Source organism: Spermophilus citellus, assembly GCF_964194105.1.
Source record: "Spermophilus citellus genome assembly, chromosome: 4".
NCBI lineage: Eukaryota > Metazoa > Chordata > Mammalia > Rodentia > Sciuridae > Spermophilus > Spermophilus citellus.
The window spans coordinates 130,757,121-130,769,477 of NC_138185.1; the positions used below are offsets into that span (position 1 = coordinate 130,757,121).

General features: G+C 33.4%; 1 protein-coding gene across 1 annotated transcript in view; it reads left to right on the plus strand.

The window, feature by feature from the left end:
• CEP152 (centrosomal protein 152) overlaps positions 1–12,357 on the plus strand; it is an 87,480-nt gene that overhangs the window by 34,703 nt on the left and 40,420 nt on the right. Inside the window, exon 14 of the mRNA XM_081289763.1 lies at positions 11,530–11,734. Coding sequence (XP_081145889.1) covers positions 11,530–11,734 — 205 coding nt within the window. The remainder of the gene's footprint in view (positions 1–11,529; positions 11,735–12,357) is intronic.

Sequence of the window (12,357 nt, forward strand, 5' to 3'; positions counted from 1 at the left end):
CCGGCGTGTTCGCTCTCTCTCTCTCCTGCTAGCCCAGAGTAATCCTCGCTGCCCTGCTGGGCGGCTTGAGGCGGGGAAACAGGGAGGCGAGCCGTCTCGGACCTAGCAATGTAAAATAAGGTACTGTCTGTGTGTTTTATTTTGATCTCTTCTAACTAACTTAATGCCAGAACCTCATTAATGAAACCACTGCGCAGGCCGCGTGGTAGAATATTTTTTTATGTTTATGAGACAGTTAAACCTTTTTGCCTTAGAGTTCATTTTTATTTACATCTTTTATTTTTGTGGATTAAAGATGTAGTTCATGCCAAAAAAAGTTTTTCTCCAATTTGTTGTTACCTTGAGTTTGTGTCATGGCCTGGGAACTGGGTAAATAGTACATTATATGTATGTTTATCTTTTTACAAAATTTATTTTGTTATGAGGTCTACTAAAGTCCAGTTGACTGCATTTGCACTTTTTAGTTGGTTAGCACTCATAGCCACAATCCTCTAGTGATTTTAAAGCATGTTCCTATAGATAATAAATCTGAGACATCACATCATGACAGACACATTAAACAGGTAAGTGGAGAAGAACTGAAGCAGGCTGGTTAGTCATTGAGTTCATTGAGAAGACATCCAATGAAATGCAGCATAAGGGAAGAAACATTCAGCTTCTAGTCATCCCTCATACCAGTGTTAACAGATGATAATTGTGCTTTGAAAAAACTACAAATGTTTATTTTCAGATCAAATTTAAAGGGCATAGGTGAGAAGAGATTTGTACCTTTCCTTTGGGTGAGCTGTGTGATTCTTAAAATAAGAGGAAGCAGCAGTTTTCCCAATATTGAAAATTTTAATTCTTTGTTGACTTGAGCTACCTTCAAATCACTTACCCAAATAGTAGTGGCTCCAAGCTTGTATTACCAACACCACCTCCCTTAAGCTACTGCCTAGTAAATTTTAAGGGCTTAACCTCAGTGTTCTATTTTACGTTCATGGAATTTGAGTAGCTAAATCTGCATGCAGCTTGCAGACAGCTTCCTCTCTCTCTTATTATAGTTGGCTGCTAAGCTCAAATAATAAACATTTAACAAGTGGAATGCCTTTTCCCTTTGGTCTTCGCAGCAGGCTTCATAAGGGACTACAGTTTATTTGAATTTAAGGGAACCAACGTCCATAGGGCTTTAATAGTAAGCCTAAATGAAGAACTGGTCCCCACCACTGGCTCTTTCCCTTTTGAGGAAAAAAGAGAAAATTATTTTAGCAAGCACTTTCTCTGCTAACTTGGCTCCCTCTAGAAGTACAGGATGTGCTATTTCAGTGGTCAACATTTAGTCAGAAAAGAAATAAGGGAGGCATAATTTTTTAACTGAGCAAAATAAACACTGTACTTATAATACACCACATAGCATAGCACAGGAAAATACAATGTCATGTATTTAATATTATATTTCTTACATAATTATATTTCTAATTCTTATAACTATTATGTCTTCTATTTCTACATAGAAATATAGTGACTTAAATATAGTGGATTTCATGTAGTGGTTTAAATAGGTGAGATCTTCTATACACAAACATAGTTACATAATATGTATTGCATATACAAAAACTACCTATATGTATCACAGGGAACTTCTTTTATAACTTTAAAAACTCTACAAAATATTATTCCTTCTCTCTCTTTCTATACATACAAAATATTCTAACATTAAAATGTTAGAATCATCTGAAAACTGAAGACTAGTAAAAATTTTGACTCAGATGCTATAATTTTTTTTAAAAATACTTTTTAGATCAGCTTAGGTTTACAAAAAAAATTACATCACGGGGAGAGTTCCTATATATGCAGCTCCCATTTTTGCCTACTAACATCTTACATTGACCTGGTACATTTGTTAAAGTTAATTGATATTGATGCATTATTATTAACTAATGTTTATAGTTTATTTAGATGTTCTTAGTTTTTATCCAGTGTCCAATTTCTCAGGATCCCATCCAGGTACCACATTACATTTAGGAGTCATGTTTCCATATATTCTTCTCGACTTCTTTTGTTTTAATGATATTGACAGTTTTGAGGAATATTATTCAGGAATATTGGAATTTGATATTTTTCTCATGATTATATTTTTCTCATGGTTTCTATAGAAAACCACAGAGATGAGATTCCATTTTAGTTTCTTCATATTAAAGGTGTACACTATCAACTACTACTTTCCAAAAGTAACTTTCTCCTCCATTGGGGAAAAATTAGAAATACAGCCTAAGAAAAAAGTAAAATCATCCATAATATAACCTCATTTTGTGTGAAGAAAACCACTGTTAACACTTTGTTATCTAACTTCCATGTTATCTGCTTTGTGTGTTTCTAAAAAATAATATTGAATATACTGTTTTATGATATCCTTTAACTTAGTACATTGAAATCTTTTAATGTCAGTCAATACTGTTATATATAATTTTAAAGGATATATAGATTCATGAACCATATTTTAGTTTGTAGTATAATATTGTTTAAAAATTTTTATTATAAGTAATTCAGTATCATTATTACAATCATCTTTGTATTCAAATCTTTATTCACATCTTTATTTCCACAAGATGTAGAATTATTGCCAAAGGGTATTCACATAGTTAAGGATTTTGACAGATGTTGCCAAACCAGTCCTAATGTTTACATATTACCTATATTGTGTGGTAGTACCTATTTCTCTGCACCCTAGCCATTGCTTAAAGTTATCACTTTTCCTGTTTAAAATTTTATGTCCTACATTATTAGATCTATCACTCTTTATAATTTCTTATGTTTAAAAAGGTGGTATTTTCTAGTGCTTTCTGTAGTTTTATTTTACTTTTTAAACATTTAAAACTGTGAAATATAACACAGAGAGTGCATGAAACATGAGTGTAGAGTTTAGCAAGGTATTTGAAAGTGAATGCTCATGGGATCACCACCAAGGTCAAGAAATAAACAGTGCCAGTTGCTGTGCACGTTCCTCTTTCCGTCCGTAACCTTGAGATTAAGTGCTATCTAAACTTCTATTCCTTTTCTTGTTTTTCCTTATCCTTTAAATACCCAATTTTTCTCACCTACAGATTATTAGACATGCCTTCATATTAAGGGAAGCCATGTATTGGTATTTTTATAGCTTTATTGAGATATTTTTATATACCATAAGTCAACCATTTAAAGTGTTTTTAGTATATTCACAGAGCTGTGTAATCACCACCACAACCTAATTTTAGAACATTTCAATGTCCCAAAAAGAAACCCTCATACCTATTGCTAGTCATTCCATATTACCTCTTCTTGCCTCCACAGTTCCAGTGCACCACTATTTTCTGTTTCTATGTATTTTCCTACTCTATATATTTCACATAGAGTTATATAACATGTGGTCTTTTGTGATTGGCTTCTTTTAGTTAGACTAATATTTTCAAGGTTTGTCAATGTTGTACATGTATCAGTACTTCATTCCATTTTGTAGCCTGATAATATTCTATTATGTGGATATGCCACGTTTCATTTATCCATTCATCTGCTATTGGATATTTATTTAGGTTGTTCCTACTTTTTTTCAATTACTAATCATGGTGCTATCAACATTTATGTTCAGAATTTCATGTGGATATATGTTTTCATATATATTGTAATATATGAGTGGAATTTCTTAGTTGCGTGGTAACTCTATGTCTATCATTTTGGGGAACCATCAAACTGTTTTACAAAGTGCCTTCACCATTTTATGTGTCCTTCATCAATGTACAAAAGTTTCAGTTTTACCATTTCCTCACCAATATTTGTTTTCCCTTTAAAAAAAATATAGATAGATAGATAGATAGATAGATAGATAGATAGTAAGTATGCTCCTCCAGGTAGGTGTGAAATGGTATCTCATTGTGGTTTTGATTTGATGGTTAATGATGTTGAATATCTTCATATGTTCATTGGCTATTTGTGTATCTTATTTGGAGAAATGTCTATTCAAATCTTTTGCCTTTTGAATTGTCTTTTTATTATTTAGTTTTAAGAGTTCTTTGACTATTCTGAATACAGGTGCCTTGTCAGATACGTGATTTGCAAATATTTTCTCCTATTCTGAGTTGTTTTTTTTTTTTTTCACTTTCTTGATAGCATCCCTTTGATCCTAAAAAGTCCTTAATTTTATGAAATCCAACTTACCTGTATTTTACTTTGGTTGCTTGTGCTTTGGGTATCATACTTAAGAAATCTTTCTATAATCCAAGATCCTAAAAATTTGTATCTATCTTCTGTTCCAAGAGTTTTATCTTTTGCATTAGGTTTGGGATCCATTGTGAGTTAAGTTTTATATACGGTATGAGCTAGGAATCCAACTTCATTCTTTTTTTGTGTGGATATCCAGAAGTCCCAGTATCATTTGTTAAAAAGAATATTTCCTTTTAAATTGTTTTTACACTCTTGTTGAAAATCAATTGACTGTAGATGTGAGGATTTATTTCTGGGTTCTCAATTCTGTTCCATTGATCTGTCTGTTCTTATGCTAGTATCATACTGTCTTGAGGTAAATTTTGTAGTATATTTTGAAACCAGGAAATGTGAGTTCCTCTAACTTTGTTCTTCTTTATCAAATTTGTCTTGACTATTCTGGATTTCTTATTAATTCATTTCCATTTCAATTTTAGAATCAGTTTGTCAGTTTTTGCAGAGAAACAAGCTAAGTTTTCATACATTGAACGAATCCATACATTGCCATCTTAACAATATTGTCTTCTGATTCCTGAATATGGGATGTTTTCCTGCTTATTTAGATCTTTATTTTTTTAATTTATGTATTGTAGTTTTCAGTATATAGGCTGTGCTTCATTCATTTGTTAAGTTTATTCTCTCTGCTATTCTTTTTGTTTGATTATTTTCTTAGGTTTATTTCTGGGTGGTTTGTTAATAGTATATAGCAATACAGTTGATTTTTGTATATTGATCTTGTCATACTATCACATTGCTGAACTTATTTACCAATTAAAATAATTTTCTTAGTGGATCCCTTGGATTTTTTTTATATTCAAGGTCATGTTATCTGAATAAAAGAAATGATTTTACTTATTTCTGTCCAGTGTATATGGATGTATTCTTTCTTTTTCTTTTTTGACTAGTTGCTCTGGTTAGAATCTCTACAACACTGTCAAATAGAAATGACTGTGAATCTTCCATCATTCTTAATTCCAGCCTTCCACAAAGTCTTAGGGCATGGACGCAATGCATTGGTGACCGTTAGTCTGATTTCCAGTAGAATATTCATTGACATCAGCGTTCTGGTCATGGCCACTTATCTAATCTCTGTGACAGTCTAGCTCTTCCCTATTCTCTTCTTCTGAGCTCTTACCAGAATTGCCTATAATGCTCTGCCTTCAGTATTTTAGATTTTTTTTCTGGCCTCCTTCTCCAAACTCTTCTAGTCTCTTCCCATTATCCAGCTTCAGACCTATTTCCACATTTTCGGGTTCATTACTAGCAACCGTCCCACCCCTATTAACAATTTTCTATATTATTCTAGTAGGTGTTACTATAACAAAGTACCTGAGACTGGATGACTTTATAAGAGGTTTATTTATTTTTTTCTTAATCATAGTTCTGTAGGTTCAAGGTTAAGAGACTGAGTCTATCTTCTTGCTGGTAGAGTTCTGAGTTGGGTAGTGAGGGCTTCACATGGCAAGAGACAGTGCATGTATCTCTGGTCTCTCTCCTTCTCATAAAGCCACCAGTATTCAATCATGTGTCTTTCACCCTGATGACCTTATCTAATTCTGACCACGTCTCCAAAGGTCTACTTCTAAACTTGGGTTATGTTTTCACTCTCTTCATGGTTCACATTGGGGTTAAACATCAACACATGAACACTTGGGGGACACACTCAAACTATATCTAAACCATATCATGGTTTTAATTTTTATTCACATAATGACTAATGATATTAAGCATCTTTGAATGTGCTTCACTTTTTTCTTCCTTTTTATTTCCTGATGTAGGCTCAGTTGTCATTTACATACATTGGTTGGTTGAGTAGGTTGAGTGTTATGTTGAAATAATTTGGACACTTAAAAAAATTGGATTGCTTTTCTAATTATTGGATTGTTTACATAGTCCAGGATACATTTCCTTTATCTGATATGGGTTGTGAATATTTTCTCTCAGTTTTTGGTTTAACTTTTCATTTTCTTAATGGTGTTCTTTGAAAATAGAAAGTCTTTACTAATTCTCCTGATTTGATCAATATATATATATATATATATATATATATATATATGTGTGTGTGTGTGTGTGTGTGTGTGTGTTATTATACTGTACAGCATAAATATGTATGATTATTTTATGTCAATAAAAATTATATTCCTGGAAAAAAAGTTCAAGTTTTTATGAATTCCAGTTTATCATTTTTCTCTTGTATAGATTACAGCTTTCATGTCTTATAACTTTGTAACTCAATGTTATAAGCATTTTTGTTCAGTGATTTTCTAGAAGTTTGGTAGTTTTCTCTCTAATGTTTATGATCCATTATAAGTTAGTTTATAAGTATGGTGTGAGATAAGGATGCATATTTACTTTTTCTATACCCATATTCAGTTATCCAACACCATTTGTCAGAAAAATATTTTCTTTCCTCATTGAATTGCCTTAGTGTCTTTGTTGATAATCAGTTGGCCACATGTGGGTGGACCTATTTCTGTTCTCTCTTTTCTGTTCCATTGATCTTTTTGCTAATGCCAATCTTAATACTGTGGCTTCACGGTGAGTCTTGGAAAGGCTGGGAAAAGTCGTTCAACTTTGTTTTCTTCTTCAAGATTGCTTTGACTATTCCAAGTCCTTTGCATTTCAGAATTTTATAGCAAGTGTTAATTTCCACCATGAAATTTTAATCATGTTTGTGTTCAATCTAGAGGCCTATTTGGCTGGGTGTGGTGGTGCACCTGTACTTTCAGTAGCTTGGGAGGCAGAGGCAGGAGGATTGCAAGTTCGAAGCCAGCCTCAGCAATTTGGCGAGGCCCTAAGCAACTCAGCAAGACCCTGTCTCTAAATAAAATATTTAAAAAGGGGCTGGGGATTTAGCTTAGTGGTTAAATGCCTCTGGTTCAATTCCAGTACCAAAAAAAAAAAAAAATTTAAAACCAATTTGGGGAACATTAACATCTTAAGGATAGAGTCTTCAATTTCTGAGCTGTTTAGATCTTTAATTTTTCTCAATAATATTTTATGAGTTGTTAATGCTGTTAATGCTTTGTAACTTTTTTAGTTTCTTTTCTGACTTCATTTTGGATAACTGCTGTTAAAATGCTAGATAATGTTTTCAGTGTAGAGATTTTCCGTTGGTAGATGAATTTCACTTTTTCCAGCAGAATTATCTTTGGCATTTTCTGTTTGTTTTTAAGAGCATGTCTGCTAGTGACAGATTTCATTTTCCTTATATTTGCTAATTATATAATTCTGGATCAAATATTCATTTATCTGAGCACTTGAAAGATACATTGATTCATTGGCATCAGTAGTTTCTGAAGAGAATTTCATTGTCTTTCTGACATGGTTTCTATCTGTAATGTGTAACAGTCTTACTCCTCTAATGTTTTAAGATTTTTTTTACTTAGTTTTTATCACTTTGATTATGATGTGTCTAGGTCTGTTTTTCTTTTAGTTTATACGGTGGGGTTCACTGAGTGTCTTGAATATGTGAATCTATTATGTCCTTTACCAGATTTATAAAAATATCAACCACTGTCTCTTGGAATACCTTTTTCCTCTTCTTTTGGTTCTCTAGTTACACATATTGGACCTTTGATGGTTACCCACAGTTCCCTAAGACTTTGTTCATTTTTTAATTATTTTTTCTTTATCTTTTTTGTTTTTAATTTGGATAATTGTTTTATGCTTCTTTTCCAAGTTTACTAATTGTCTCCTATTATATCTCTTCTAATGAGCCTAACCAGTGAGGTTCTTGTTTTTGTTTTGTTTTAAACTTCCAGATACTGTTATTTTTATTGATAAAATTTTCACTTCATACTTTATAGTTTTTCTCTTTCGAGAATTCTGCTTTTTTATTAATTTCAGATATGCTTTCTTATGTTTTCTTTCACAAAACATAAGATAGAATAGCTGCTTTAAATATATTTATTTTATTTTTTTTTTAGAGACAGGGTCTCACTGAGTTGCTTAGGGCCCCACTGAGTTGCTGAGACTGTCTTTGAACTTACAATCCTTGCCTCAGCCTCCCGAGCCACTGGGATTACCGGCATGTGCCACCATACCTGGCTGCTTTAAATTTTAAAACTCCTTTGTGATAGTTCTAGCATTTGGATCATATATTGTCTTTTAAAATTGGTCACAATCTTGGTTAGTTGTATACTAAGTAATTTCAGATTGTATTCTAGGCATTGTGAATTTTATGTTGTATAGAAATGCCGTAACCAGCGCTGCCAAACTAGCAGGTTCCAATGAGGGATGATAGGAGATTGGAAGAATAAAGACTCAGGTACTCAGATCTTGAAGATATAAGATTGGAAGAATAAAGACTCAGGTACTCAGATCTTCTCCATCAGAGAGCAGTGCTCTGTGATGGAGAAGCAGGTCTAAAGAATTATGCCAATTATAATCTTTATTGTATATGTCTCATTAATTAGATTAAAGACTATGTAAGCATTATTCTTTGTATTCATGAAAGTTACCGAGTTAGTAACATTATGCATTTTATTCCTCAGTTACATTCTACAGTTGCAATGTGCAACGTTAGGAGCATTGTGTAGTTCTCAAGAAAATCCATTGTTTAAAATTACTATTATATAGGCATGTTCAGGAGCAGCAGAGCTGGTGAAACATTGTGGTTATCTTAGCAAGAGAATTCTTTCATTCTCAGGAGCTGTGTGCCTGAGAGCAAGGTAGAGGCTGATAAGACTCTAGCACAGAGCCTTCCCATAGAGGGCATTACATAGCAACCAGGCATCCTGCACCTTTGCACAGAAACTTTCCCAGGTACCAAGCATGCCACAACCATGAAGTCATCAGAGACCCCAATCTTAGACACTGGTCTCCCAATCACTGTCATCTCTCTCCACATAGAAACTTATGTGGGTGTTGTAAATCTCAATTGTCCAAGCCTTTGCCACATTAACTCCCTCAGGAGTTAATCATCATGAAACCTGTGTGTGGCAGTTGTTTTCCAAATTGTTGCTATGTTTGTTTGAGCGTCTGTTCTGTACAAGTATAATTCAGAGCTTATATTGTGACTTGTGCAAGTTTATATACAGAATTCAGGATTGTTCACTCCAGTTCTTTCCTCAGAAGTCGTCCTGTACTCTTTACTGATTTTAGCAGTTTGATCTTTATGTGACATATGATGGTTTTCCTCGTGTTTCTTCTGCCTGAGATTCATTTAGCTTGTACGTTTTATGGAATTTTAGTTTTCATCAAAGTAAGAAGATTTTGACCATTATTTTTTCAAATATTCTGTCCCTTTTCCCTCTCCTCTTCCGGGACTTCACTTGTACATGTTAGAAGACTTAATATGCTGTATATATTTCTGTTTCACTCTTCTGTTTTTAATTTTGTAGAGTTTTATTGCTGTGTTTTTTTTGTTTTTGTTTTTAACTACAGAAAAATCTCTTCAATAGGTTTTCTGCATGTACTTCACAGAGAATACTTAATGATTTCTTTTTTCATTTTTGGATGTAAATTTATTTTATTCTAATGTCCTTTACTATGTATACATGGAAGTTGAATATAAATTAAATTAAGAGTAAGCATGCCTTCTATTTTTATTCAATATAAAATCACACATAATTTCAAATGACAAATGTTTTATTGAAACCAAATGGCACTTTTTATATTTGTGTGCACTTTTTACTTTGTATTCACGAATCATTTCTTCTTTAGTGTAAAATATACCGTTAATCTCATCCAGTACATTTTTCATTTTAGGTATTGTCACTGTTGTCTTATAAGTCTAATTTGTTTTAATATCCTCTGTTGCTCTCATCATTTTCGTATTTTTCCTTATCTTTCTGGGATAAATGGAATACATTTAATTAATTCTGTTGTATGTGTCATTGCTGATCAGTTTCTGTTGACTGGTTTTTTTCCTGATTGTATTTCATTTTCCTTCCTGCTTCTTTGCATGCCTGGTAAATTTTGATTGGATGCTACACATTTTGAGTTTTATGTTTCAGATGCTGGATTTTATTGTATATTTTAAAATATTTTTTTAGTTGTAGATGGACATAATATCTTTATTTATTTTTATGTTGTGCTGAGGACTGAACCCAGTGCCTCACATGTGCAAGGCACACGCTCTACCTCTGAGCCACGGCTCCAGCCCCTATTGTATTTTTTAAATTACACTTTCTTTGTGACACACTTACTTGGAATTCATTTCATTCTTTCAAGGGTTTGTTTATAGGCTTTGTCAGAGCATGCTTAGAGTACACTTTAATCTGGGGCTAATTTTGACCTTCTGCTAAGGCAATGTTTGATACCCTGTGAAACAGTACAATTTTCCACTATGGCTCAGTGGAATGCAACACATTCCTGCCCCTATTCTTTTGCTATGGTTCTTTCCCTGTCTACACACACTTATACACATAAGTTCTTTTTCTGTGCAACTCCTTTTATTCCATATATATATTTTATATTTAAAATATTTTTGTGTATAATATATATATTATATACACACACATATATATATATATATATAAAATATATTTCTGTATTATGCAACTCTTTTTTCCCCAATATTTTCTCCCCTCAAATTTTAGATACTTCTGCTTCCCCAAACTCTGAACTCTTTGTCTGCAACTTAATGAAATTACTGGGCTCTGTTTTTCCCCTCCATCACTATGCCCTGGAGACTTTAGGCAAAAAATTGGGCAATCATGGGCCTCACTGTGTGTGTTTTCCTATCCTCAGAAATCACTGTTCTTGCTGCCTGTTTAATGATTAAAAACCGTTGCTTTATCTATTTGATTGATTTTTTTTTCAGTCTTAAGGAGGACGCTAGATCTGGTCTTAGTTAATCTATTATGGCAAGGAACAGAATATCTCATCCCAGCCTCTAAGTTTATTGAAACTAAAATTGGGTTTAAATTAGCATGGTTTTTATTTCTGTGCTGTTTCAGGTGCATAGACATCCATTCAGGCTTGTGTTTCAGGAAGTTGAAAGAGAACAGAAATTAAAGGTTAGGGTAGCTAGTGTGTAGTATCATTTTCCTCCTAATGTCCATGTTGTTTCTCTTGAAACATGTATATAGCATGCAATATATCAAAAACACAAATGGAAGCCATGTCACAATTCTCATGTCCAGACTCCTTAGAATGAAGCAGCAGAACTATACTTGCTTGAACTTATTTCTGTACATGGGGACACAGCACAAGTGACATCATTGTGTATGACAAAGTTTAAAATTGTTTGAAATATTAGTGTATAATTGTGTATGTAACACAACATGGTCAGGGATGCCATTAGTACTTTGAAGGAGGAATAGTGCTTGCTTTGTTATCCAATTTAACCCACAATTTCTGCATTAGCTTAATGCCACAGGAAGACCTGAGTGAAGAACTTTCTAAAGATGAGGTCATCCTAAAGTTGAAAGTAGAAGTGCAGCGCCTGCTGGGGAGCAACTCAATGAAGCGTCATCTGGTGGCTCAGTTACAAAAGGACCTCAAGGACTGTCACAAGAAAATTGAAGATCTCCAAGAAGTGAAGAAAGATGACAGGAGCATCGAGATTGAGGTTTGTAGAGCCCAGAAGCTGTTTTGAAAAGATGTAATAAAGAAACTTTTTTTTTTTTTTTTTTTTTTTTTTTTTTTTTTTGTGGAAAGGAAACTTTGGCTGACAAGGGTCATTTGACTTTAGAAGTAAAGTTTAAAGAGGAAATGCCACTTAAAGGAATGTATTTTCTGCTTACTCTTGTCACCTAGTAAAGGAGATGCCAGTTAGGTAAAATTCCTTTACCACAAATTTAAGGAAGCATTCTATGTAACAGGGTCTTGCACTTTCTTCAAGGTTAATTTATATCAGTAGTGCTTTAAAATCTGATTTTTAATTGCTCAGTTGGTAGAGAGCTTACCCTGCATGCACAAGGCCCTGGGTTCAATCCCCGTCACCACACACACACACAAAACAAACAAACAAAAAAAGACTGATTTTTTTTCTGCACAATGAAATCCTTTAGAATTTAGAATGTGTGATTTCCCTAATCCATATTCTTCTAACAAAAGTCACTCTATACAAGGAAATAAACCATACAGTGGTGGTACAGATGGGAGAAGCATAAAAGCAGATTCTGTGAGTCCTTGAATTCCACTTCTGTATTCTTCAGGCAGTACCCTCGCTTCATAGGTAAGGAAAATGAA